Source organism: Equus caballus, chromosome 19, assembly GCF_041296265.1.
Source record: "Equus caballus isolate H_3958 breed thoroughbred chromosome 19, TB-T2T, whole genome shotgun sequence".
Lineage (NCBI taxonomy): Eukaryota > Metazoa > Chordata > Mammalia > Perissodactyla > Equidae > Equus > Equus caballus.
Window position 1 is genome coordinate 54,735,362 of NC_091702.1, and position 12,410 is coordinate 54,747,771.

General features: G+C 37.3%; 1 protein-coding gene across 7 annotated transcripts in view; it reads left to right on the forward strand.

Annotated features, from left to right (window-relative positions):
• Positions 1-12,410, forward strand: part of CFAP44 (cilia and flagella associated protein 44) — a 105,218-nt gene that overhangs the window by 81,295 nt on the left and 11,513 nt on the right. For all 7 annotated transcript variants that reach the window (XR_011429284.1, XM_023623762.2, XM_070243817.1 and 4 more), the window contains 4 exons: positions 775-970; positions 8,624-8,734; positions 10,231-10,361; positions 11,420-11,536. Coding sequence is in view for 6 of the 7 variants with exons in the window: in XM_023623762.2 (XP_023479530.1) it covers positions 775-970; positions 8,624-8,734; positions 10,231-10,361; positions 11,420-11,536 (555 nt within the window). In the remaining variant the exon portion in view is untranslated. The remainder of the gene's footprint in view (positions 1-774; positions 971-8,623; positions 8,735-10,230; positions 10,362-11,419; positions 11,537-12,410) is intronic.

The window sequence follows — 12,410 nt, forward strand, 5'->3', positions numbered from 1 at the left end:
TTGGTCAGAGAGAAGTGAATCAATTTTTTTTTTTAGTGAATTTGATATTGTGTAAAATAAGAGAACAAAATTTTCAAAAGTGAACCTTATATTTAGTTTATCTATTGACTTGAAAAGTGTATATTTTTCTTGTCACTAGCTATCAAATGAAGTTAAGTTTTGATGTGTTTTATTTGTTATCCTTACAAACATTATTTGGAAAAGAAGGTGAGTTTCTCAAATATAGCCAGTTTCAGAGTAATATATAATTGAATGTCATAGGAAATTGTCTCCTACATATGTTAAATTTAAAGAGATGAATTATACCATCTATCTTTGTTTTAAAGGAAGAAAGATTCTATTAAATAGATATTATATACTGAATAGTGACATCATTTTTTATGCATATCAGCTTCACTAAGAGATGAGGTGTCTTTTTGTTTTAGTTACCATATATTGATATAAAAAAACCCTTTGTTTTTAAGACCACACATACAAAAATATTAGCTGACATCCACATATCAGTAAAAATTTCAATTTAATTTAAATTTTTCGAGGAAGCTAAAAGTTAAAAAGCTGATCTTATCTGATTCTGAACTTAACTGATTTTTACAAAAGAATTATAAAATTTTAACCAGATAAATGGATGGCTCTGCAAACACCAGAGATGTCAACTTCTGTTAAGAAGCTTTAAAAAATATTCATAGATTATAACCTTACATTGTAATGTACATTGTTCTCTAAACCTGGCTTATCAGAAATATTTATCCTTTGTTCTTGTTTTTGTTCATTCAGTGGAAAATAAATGAAACTCTTAAAGAGATGGAAGAGAAAAAGAATGAAGTCGCCAGGCTTCAGGACCAAGAAAAGGCACTCTATGCTGGTTTCCAAGCAGCCCTTGGAGAAAACAATAAATTTGCTAACTTCCTCATGAAGGTCCTGAAGAAAAGGATTAAGCGGTCGAAGAAAAAGGAAGTTGAAGGGGATGCTGGTTTGTATCTTTCTTACATATGATCTTATTTTTTCTCATTAGCATGAAATAGAGAAATAACTAAGGGACATATTAGACACTTTCTTCCCCCTACAACATAGACAGTGTAGAGCCCTGTGGAGTTAAAGAGACAATAGAAACCTTTAGGCCTCTAACCAGCTGGAGGTAATTTGTGTGTGTTTGTGTCTGCTGTGAGATAGCATATTGTCGTCTCTGTGACCAGGCGCGTCTTTTCACGTGTTTATCACCTGTATATCGTCTTCAGTAAAATCTCTCTTCGTGTCTTTTGCCCATGTTTGAATACGATCGTTTGCTTTTGTGTTGCGTTTTGAGAGTTCTGTCCTGGGTCAGATATGTGGTTTGCAGATATTTTCTCCCAGCCTGTAGCTTGTCTGTTTCCTTCCTTACAGGGTCTTCCACAGAGCCATAGTTGCTAATTTTGTTCTTGTCCAATTTGTCGGTTTTTCTTTTTATGGCTCTTTTTTTGGTGTCAAGCCTAAGAACTCTTTGCCCATTTCTAGGTCCCAGAGATTTTCTATTTTTTTTTCTGAAGAGTGTTGTAGTTTTACGTTTTACATTTAAGTCTGTGATCCCTTTGGAGTTCATTTTTGTAGAAGGTATGAGACTTAGGCCAAGGTTCTCTTTCTCCTCCTGTGAATGTCCAGTTGTTCTCGCACCATTTGTTGAAAAGGCTGTTTCCCTTCCATTGAATTGCTTTCGGTCTTTGTCAAAAATTATTTGGGCCTATTTGTGGGGCTCTATTTCTGGGTTCTCTGTTCTGTTCTATGAATCTCTGCACTGCTCTCTCCACCAACATTGCAGTCTGGATTAGCTACTGAGTACTGAATTCAGACTAATTCCTCCTACTTTATTCTTCTTTTTCAAAATTCTTTTAGCTATTCTAGTTCCTTTATATTTCCATACATTAGAATTTTTTTATATCTACAAATATTTGTGGCAATTTTTATAGTAATTGTGTGAAACTTTATCAATTTGGAGAGAATTGGCATCTTTGCTGTGTTGAATCTTCTGCTGCATGAGCACAGTATGCTTTTATTTAGATCTTTGATTTCTGTCATCAGCATTGTGTAGTTTTCAACATATAATTCTTGTTCATATTTTGTCAGATTTACACTTAAGTATTTACTTTTTTGTGAGTGATTTTAAATGCTATTTTGTTTTTAATATTGGTGTCCACATGTTCATACTAGTATATAGAAATACAATTGCTTTTTAGATATTTGTCTCATATGTTGTGACTTCACTTACTAGTTCTAGGAGTTTTTGATGGATTCCTTGGGAATTTCTACATAGACAATAATTTCATCTGCAAATAGGGGCGGTTTTGTTCCTTTCTTTCTGATGTGAATGCCAATTTCCTTTTCTTGCCTTGCACTGGTTAGAATATCCAGTACTATGTTGAAACAGAGGGCTGAGAGCTGACCTCTTTGCCTTATTCCCAATCTTAGGGGGGAAAGCATGCAGTTTTTTACCATTAAGTATGCTCCCTGTAGGTGTTTCATAGATACTTTTCATGAGTTTTTCTCACAAATGGGTGTTGAATTTTGTCAGATGCTTTTCTGCATTGATTGATGATTATGTGATTTTTAATATGGTGGGTTGTATTGGCTGATTACTGATTATCGATCCAGACTTGCACACTTGAAATATTCTTGCCTTGGTATGGTATAAAATTCTTTTTATATACTGTTGTATTCTACTTGCTAATATTTTATTGAGAAATTTTGTGTCTATATTCATGAGGATCATTGGTCTGTAGCTTTCTTTTTTTGTACTGTCTTTTTCTGGTTTTAGTATCAGAATAATACTAGCTGCAAAATATAAATTAGGAAGACATCTCTCCTTTTTGATTTTTCTGGAAGATATTGTGTAGAATTGCTGGTAATTCTTTAAGTGTTTGGTAGAGTTCTCCAGTGAAATTATTTGGACCAGTAGATTTCTTGAGAGGAATTTTAAAATTATAAGTTCGATTTTCTTAATAGTTATAGAACTATTCAAATTATGTATTTCATATTGAGTGAGTTGTGGTAGTTTGCATTTTTTGTAGAATTCGTCTATTTTGTCCAAGATGCCAAATTTATGTTCATTGTATTTTCTTGTTATCTTTTTAGCATCTGCAGTGTCTGTAGTAATGTCACCTGGTGCATTCTTGATATTTGTAACTTTGTTCTTTTCTTTCTATTCTATTTTCAGTCTTGCTAGAGCTTTGTCAATTTAATTGATCATTTCAAGAACAAGCCAGTTCTTTTTGCAAGTGATTTTCTCTATTGTTTTCCTGCTTTTGATTTTATTGATTTCTGCCCTTTACTATTGCCTTCCTTCTGTTTTGCACTTCTGTTTTTAGGTTTTGAGCTGGGAACTTAAATTATTGATTTGAGACTTTTCCTCTTTTCTAATTTAGTACTATAAATTTTTCTCTCAAAATTTTAGAAAGTTGCATTTTCATTTTCACTCAGGTCAATGTGGTTTTAAGATTTATATTGAGACTGCTTCTGGGTCTCATGGATTATACAGAAGTGTGTTGTTTAGGTCCAAGTGTCCTGAGATCTTCCTGTTAGCTTTCTCTCATTGATTTCTAGTTTGATTCCGTTGTGGTCAGAGAACGTACTAGGTATGATTTCAATTCTTTTATAGGTGAGATTTGTTTTATGGTCTAACGTATGGTCTATCTTGGTATATGTTCTGTGGGGCACTTGCCAACAATGTGTATTCTGCTGTTTTGGGTGAAGTGTTCTATTACTATCAGTTAGCTCCTGTCTGTTGTTGGCGCTGTTCAGGTGTCCTGTGTCTTTGCTAATTTTCTGTACTGTAGTTCTTCCATCAAATGTTGAGAGAGAGGGGGTTGAAGGCTCCAGATAGAATCATGGATTTGTCTATTTATCCTTTCATTTTCTTCAGTTTTTGCTTCACATATTTTGCAGCTGTGTTGTTTTATGCGTGCTCATTTGGGATTGCTGTGTCTTCTTGGTAAACTGACACTTTTATCATTATATAGGGTCTCTCTCTGTCTCAGGTAATTTTCTGGGCTCTGAAGTCTACTTTATCTGACATTAATAGAGCTATTCCTGCTTTGCTTTGATTAATATTTGCCTGATTTCTCTTTTCCCTCCTTTTACTTTCAACTTAACTATATCATATTAGAAGTGAATTTCTTGTAGACAGCATATGGTTAAATAATGTTTTTCATCCGCTCTCTTTTAATGGGTGTATTTAAAGCATTTATGTTTGATATATTAGAATATTAGGACTGAGGTCTGCCATTTTTTTCATTTGTTGCTATCCTTCCTGTTTCCTGTCTTTTTTCTTTTTCATACCTTCCTGTTGGTTACTTGAACATTTTTTAAAATTCCGCTTTAATTTTCTGTAGTGTTTTTGAGTGTATCTCTTTGTACAACTTTTTTAGTGGTTGCTCTCTATATTGCATTTTGTATACATAATTTATCCCAGTCCACCAGTGTCATCATTTTACCAGTATAAGTAGGAAATCCTTACCTACTTTAACATCCTTTTATCTCTCCCATTTATAATATAATTGTTTTGAGTGTTTCCTCTGAATACATCTAGAGCTACATCAGGTGTTGATATAATTTTTGATTCAATCAGCAAACTTAATTTAAACACTTGGAGGAGGAAAGCCTTTGTATTTACCCATAGTTTTGCTTACCATGTTCTTTCCTCCTTCCTGATGTTCCAAGGTTCCTTTAAAAAAAAATTCCCTTCTGTTTAGGGAATTTCCTTTATCCATTCTTTTAGGATAGGTATACTAGTGGCAAATTTTCTTATTTTTTCTTAATCTGAGAATGTCTTAATTTCCCCTCTATTTCTGAAAGACATTTTCACTGGGTATAGGATTCTAGGTTGATATTTCTTTTCTTTCAGCACTTGAAATACATTGTGCCACTTCCTCTGGCCTCCATGGTTTCTGATGAGAAACTCTCTGATATTTAAATTGTTTATCCCCTGTAGGTAAAGTATCACTTTTCTGTCACTACCTTCAAGATTTTTTCTGTCTTTAGTGTTCAGAAGTTTGACTGTGATGTGTCTTGGTGTATATTTCTTTGAGTTTATCCTGTTTAGAGTTCACTAAACTTCTTTAGCCTGTAAGTTGATGTCTTTTTCCAAATTTGAAAAGTTTTCAGCCATTATTTCTTCAAGTACTTTTAAAGACTCCCTCTTTTTTAACCCCTTCTGGGACTCTGGTGGCGTGAATTTTAGGTCTTTTGTTATAGTCCCATAGGTCCCTGAGGCTCTAGGGTGTGGGGTTTGTTTGCTTGTTTTTCAGTCTGTTTTCTTTCTGTTGGTCAAATTGGCTAATTTCTATTGTTCTCTCTTCAAGTTCACTTATTCTTTTCTCTGTCCCTTCTATTCAGCTTTTGAGCCTACCCATACAGTTTTTATTCTAGTTACTGTATTTTTCAGTTCTAAAATTTCCATTTAGTTCTTTTTTTTTTTTAAAGACACCTGAGTTAACAACTGTCGCCAATCTTCTTTTTTTTTCCCCTGCTTTATTTTCTCCCCAAATCCCTCCAGCACATAGTTGTGGGTCCTTCTAGTTGTGGCATGTGAGATACCACCTCAACATGGCCTAATGAGCAGTGCCATGTCTGCGCCCAGGATCCAAACCCTGAGCCGCCGAAGCGGAGCGCACGAATGTAACCACTTGGCCACAGGGCTGGCCCCCTCCATTTAGTTCTTTTATAACTTTTTTTTTTTTAGCTGAGACTTTTTATTTCTTTGCTGAGGCTTTGTATTTTTTCATTTGCTTAAAGTGTCTTCATAATTGCTCATTGAAGCCTTTTTTTCATGGCTGTTTTAAATGCTTCGTCAGATAATTCTAACATTTCCGTCATCATAGTGTTGATATTTATTGGTTGTCTCTTCTCATTCAGTTGGAGATCTTCCTGGTTCTTGATGTGATGAGTCACCTGCAATTGAAACCTGGAAACTTTCACATTGCGTTATAAGACTGTATCTTATTTAAATCTTCTGTTTTACTTGGCTTTCTCTAACACCACTCTGCCAGAGAAAGGGATGGGTGCCCACTCCTTACTGCCAGGTAGAGGTATTCAACCTTCGCTGTCACCCAAGGTGGGAGTGGATCTCCTTGTTATTGCTATGTGTGGATGGGAGTTCCAGCTCCCCTGCATAGTCTCTACTGACAACATGGTAGTGGTGGCCTTGGTACCTCTGGGCAAAGGTGAAAGTTCTGACTCTCCACTAGGGTTCTTCTGACACCACCTCTCTGGGGAGGTGGAAGGGAACCTTGTTACTGCCAGGTGAGAGTGGAAGTCCGGGCTACCCATTTAGCCTCCACAGACACCTTGGTTGAGGCAGGGAGAGCTGGTTACCAGCCAGCAGGAGTAAATGTCCTAGTTCCTCACTTGGTCTTCTCTGGCACCATCCTGGTGGGAATGTAGGGGTGCCTCATCACAGCTTTGCAACGGTGGACGTCTTGCTCCCCCTTTGGCCTTTGCTGATATGAGTGGATATAATATCACAGTTTTTTCCTGTGGTGTTTGGTTGTGTAAATAAGTGAAAAGCAATAGGATATATTGGAGTATATGAGGAAGCCATTTGGTTTAAATCTTATTTGGCCTGACCTTGTTTTTCCAAAAGGGCCTGATGTGGCCTCATGAGCGTGTGTTGTTCATCTGCTTTAAACATTACAATATCTCAAAGACGAGAAGGATGCCCTTAAAGATAGGGAGGTAGCTTCCCCACCATATTGGCATTTCCTTAAGGATAAGCATCTCTCCCTGGAAACTAAGGATTAATTACTGACCTGCTATGCTCACCTTGTGACCACTGACCCACTGGCCACTGAGCTGCTGTGCCAGCTAAGCATCTCGTGACAGTAGTAAAAGAGATATTCCTGTCATATGTGATGTATGCTCTTTGTTCCAAGATGGTATATAACCACTCTGTACGCCCCACTTCTTTCATGCCCTTCCTTCTTTGGGGAAAGAGGGCCCCAGGCTATAGTCCTCAGAACTGGCTCATAATAAACTCACCCCAAATTTAGATTTATAGATTGATTATGGATTATTTGCTTCGACAGTTGGAATATTGTCTAAAAGTTTTCTCTTGCTACACTGCTTCTTTCCTAGTAGTTTGGCTAGAAAAGCAGGCTCTTGTTGGACCTTTTCATATCTGTACCTGTTGGTGGTTCCAGATCACTGACTTATTCATCTCCACGTCTGAGATATATGAGTCAAAAAGAATACCCAAGGAACTCTCCACAGTGTGGTTCCTTGGGTTCTTAGGTGCATAGTATATCTGCCTCCATCTTCCACTTTTCAGAGTCTTCTTATATTTGTTTTATACATAACGTCCAGAGTTTTTAGCTACGTTTGTTGGGAGGAATAGCGAAAAATAGATCTACCCCATCTTCCTGAAAGCAGAAGACTGTGTAAGAATTTTGAAGTCTAATTTTAAACTTTGCTGATTTATTTCATAAACCACTGTACAGATCGCTTAAAGTAATTTTAAGAGAGATCTTAAATTTAAGAAATCTTCTAGAGAGTATGAAGTCCAGCTCTTATTGCTAAATTGATTTTCCATAAAATAGAAATTGCTAATTGGTGATCCATGGTTTATAGATAACCTTAAGGTGTTTTACAAGGAAATAGGGCAGAATTGGGTGGGGGAGGTCCACAATCCCTTATCCAAAACTCTTGGGGGGCGGATGTGTTTTTAGTATTCAAAAATTTTTATATTTTATAAAAGACATTGCATATGACATTGTTAAAGAAAATAATTATTCATGACATTTGTTAAAGAACAACAAGGCAGACTTTACTCAGGGGGACTACTACAATGAGATTTTGTAGTAGGGAGAGGGGTCAGCTCAACTCTGAATACAACAAGGACAAGTGGAGATTCATAGCCAAGGAGCAGGGTGGGGGTCAGCGGGTGGAAAATTACTAAGAGGTGATTCTTTGCTAAACTGATCTACAGGATTCTTGCTGAAGGTAGGCCAGAGTGATAAGACATTGAGGCTAGGGAATAAAGAATTTAATCAGATATCAAGTGTGGGGGCTTTTTACTAAACCAACTCAGCAGTATTCTTGCTAACGCAGGACTAAATGGGCCAAGGACAGGGGCCAAGGACAGAGCCCAAGGTCAGGGACTAGTCATAAAGGACTCAAAGGAGCCTGACTCAAGTTTGGTCAAAAGAGAGTCTGTCAACTAACATCCATAGGAGGATTTGGTGCAGGATCTCTAAATCAAGCATCTTAACACTTCTGCAACAGGACATGCATATTCACGCTAAGCTTTCTTCAGGTGAGATAAGTTATGAAAATCTCCTCTGTTTTCAGAGCACTACGATTCAGGAACTGTGGGCCTGTGTAACCAGGCATGTGTTAGGTGGGTCACAGTATAAGCAGCTTAGTCTCAACCCTCTCTGACTGAATGCATTGAGATTAACTGCACATCCTTCTGCAGGCATTTGAGTTTGTGGTCTCTGTGACCTTAACCATTTTAAACTCTTCTAAACATATTATTTTCCTGCTTTATCTTTGTTCTCTTCCTAGTGACCAACTCATTGAAAAATACTTTATTTTAAAAATCTGAGATTTAGCTCAATGCAGGAACTTCTCTGCTTATTAACAATTTTTCTTCTCTCCTTAGATGAAGATGAAGATAGTGATGAATCAAGTGAGGAAGAGTCCAGCTTGGAGAGTGATGAGGATGAGTCTGGATCTGAAGATGAGGTTTTTGATGATTCTATCTGCCCAACAAGTAAGTTGGTTAAAACCATGTGTTCTCTGTGAAGTGTGACTATGGATTGACAGTCCCAAGAAGGTTCTTTTTCTGGTTTCTCAATTGTCTCATAATAAAATTTAAAGAAAGGATGATTTAAGATGTAGGCAGCATAGTCTAATGAATACTTTTTGGGGCTCTCTGGGTGATTTATATTCTCTTCCCTTAGGCAACCATTTGTAAGTGACAAATTAATCTTCAGATAGTTTATAGTTGATTGAGTCATAAATTATACAGCATTTCATTTTATGGAGAAATAGAAGATTGTTTTTTATATATATAGTTAAATTTTTTTTTTACAGAGCTCTTCCTTTTTGAAAAACCCATTCAGATTTTTCACATTTCAGATCTGTTTTGTAAGAGCAATTTGTGCTAGTTTCCGAGAGATGCTTGACAACTTGTATTCACTGTTTTCTCTGTTGAAACCAGAAAGAAGCAGTCAGACCAATATTCTTACAGTCCCAATAGATGAATGATTCTGTAGGAAAAAACCAATTTCTTGTTGGTCTAAAATTTGTTTTTCTAGACATTTCTTGTAAATTTTAAATCAAATTTTAAGTTTAATTTCAAATAACATTTAAATTTTGTTTGGGGTTTTTTTTTTTGTGAGGAGGATTGGCCCTGAGCTCACAACTGTTGCCAATCTTCCTTGTTTTGCTTGAGGAAGATTGTCACTGAGCTAACATCTGTGCCCATCTTCCTCCATTTTATGTGGGATGCTGCCACAGTGTGGCTTGATGAGCAGTGCTAGGTCCACACCTGGGATCCAAACCCACAAATCCTGGCCCACCGAAGTGCAGCACACAAACTTAACCACTACACCACCAAGCCAGCCCCTAAATCTTGTTTTGATGTTGAAAATAAGAATCTTCTTAAAATTATAATATTTATGAGTGGAAGAGAGCTAAATCTTGTAATGCAACTTGTTCTTTTCTAGCGGGATTACATGGCTTGAACAAAGTCTCCCTGTAGTTCAGCGGTAGAACTAGGGCAAGAACAAAGGTTCCTAAATTCCGTGGTGGTACTCTATCACATTTTCACGCTCTCTATGTATTTCTCAGTGGATAAATGTGGCTATTAGTGTGAAATAGTGGAAATTAATAGAAGTGTACTTTCGTCCCATTCTGTCACGTTATCAGCTAGGTGACCTCTCTGAGACTTAGAGTCCTCACCCATAAAATGGCACAATCATTTCTTCCTTGCAGGGCCTATGAGCCTTGAGTGAGATAACATACATAAAGAGCCTAGCACCGAGCCTGGCTCAGAGTACATCTCAGAACATCAATACTAATTTCATAATTACTATCATAATTATTAGTAGTAGTAATAATTTCTAGCTAAAGCAATGGAGCCCTAAGTGTAGTAAAACCTTGCTAGAGTGAATCCACAAATGGAGGTGATTAATTCTGAAGATCCAAAGTCCACTACATTCCATGACAAATGGGGCTGCTTTTTCATTTTGACTGTCTTTTCAGATTGCGATACGGGTCTTTTTGAACTGGCCCTTCAACTTCGAGAGAAAAGGCTGGACATCGAAGAGGCCTTAGTTGAAGAAAAGAAAACTATTGATAACCTCAAAAAGGAATATGATACAATGTCCAAAAAAGTATGCTGGTCTGCCTTTCTCAGGTCTATTTACCCTTTCCCAGCATATGCTACACATCCTCTTAGCTATAATATGATATTGCCATTTCACAGCAATGACATAAATTAGGACTTCTCCCCAGAGAAGAAACATTTCAAATTTTTTTCTTTAAGCACAATTGTGGCAGGGGCTGTAGCTCTTTTGAAGATTGGACTTTCTCCATCTAAATTGTTAGTCCCCAAACTTATTTGGTTACGTACTTCTATAAGTAAAAAAACGGTAGAGCTAGTATCCCCACAATAAATGTATATTTATTTATAAGTTATATTCATGAACTATTGTACTAATATATTTTCTATATTATGAAATGTTCACAAAAACAGAAATTAAAAAGAATGAGATAAAAATAAATAGAAACTCTGATGTTTTCTTACTGCAACCAGTACATCATTTTGTTGACCCTCTGGGGTATGTGCATCCTGTATTGAAGACCAGTAAGCTAAACTTCTGTTATAATTATATTGACTAATTTCTGCCTTATCTGCTCATTTTCCCTCTTTGGTACTCTTTCCTAGGGCAACATCACTTAGCTTGATTCATATTCAAAAATATTTGTGATAGATTTCCTCTCCCCTTGCAAATAGGAAATGATTTGGAAAACCCTCAAGTTTTTTAGGAGCTGAAGAATGTGCTTTCAAAATACTGTAGTTCGTAGTTGTGTTGCTTTAAAGGGCTTTTTCCTTTAATTTATTGAGATCATTATGACCAAGTGAGGTTCCCACTGTCCTGACAATGACATGCCATGGAGAAAATAAAAGGGAGATGAGGACATGTCTTCTGATCTCTCATTCCCTTTACAACTCTGGGGACATGGGAACAATTGAAAAGGTGATGTGGATCATGAATTAACAGGAAGAAAAGAATATACATTCCTGGGCTGCAAACTGGGGTCATCCATCACAGCCTGGCCAAGCAGATCCCGCTCATGCTTTTACTTCCTCCCAAGATGCCCTCATTTACCACCGTGGGTAGGTGTTCATCGAATCTTTTCAACATGTCACACATGGGGCTTTCCACAGGTAAAAATTGTGGGGACTAATCTGAATGCAGCAGAGGAGGCCCTGGAGGCTTATCAGCGAGAGAAGCAGCAGCGGCTGAATGAACTGCTGGTTGTGATTCCGCTCAAGCTCCACCAGGTGATGGTCTGGAGAGGTTGACCCACCCCGTCTGAGCAGAAGAACCACCACACACAGGTTTTTCCAGAGGAAGAGTCTTGGGTCCCTAGTGGGGAGAAGTACGGTCCTTTGCTGAGAGTTGTACGTGTAGAATGACACCCCAACTTTTCCTTATGTGTTCTCAGATTGTTATAAAAGAATAACATCACAACAGGTATTTCCCTGTGGCCCATTATCACTTTGAAAGTTGAATCATTTCACGTCTGGAGAAATGAGCCTATAACTTCAGAATGGAATAACTTGGAGGTTGAAACATGAAAGCACACATGTAACTTTTTACACCATCTTTAAATAGACATGAATTAATGATGCAAGAATTATCTTCACTTAATCCCTACTTGCTAATGAGGGAGGTCAAGAAAAAAGGAAAATATTCTTTTTTTTTTCTCTTTCTTTGTTCATTTGCACACTCTACTTGAATTACAACTTATATTAAAATGCAGAGATAGGGGCCAGCCCGGTGGCGCAGTGGTTAAGTGCACACGTTCCACTTCGGTGGCCTGTGGTTCACTGGTTCGGATCCCGGGTGCGGACATGGCACTGCTTGGCAAGCCATGCTGTGGTAGGCGTGCCACATATAAAGTAGAGGAATATGGGCACAGATGTTAGCTCAGGGCCAGTCGTCCTCAGCAAAAAGAGGAGGATAGGCAGTAGTTAGCTCAGGGCTAATCTTCCTCAAAAAAAAAAAAAAAAAAAAAAAAACAGAGATACATCTCAATGAGAGAAAAGGCCCATCACATCCTATTTTGTCAGGCAAGGAGAGAAAGCTGTATTTTGGAAGAAAAGCCCTAGATCAGCCTTACATATATTTTGTACAACTGACCCAAACTGGTTT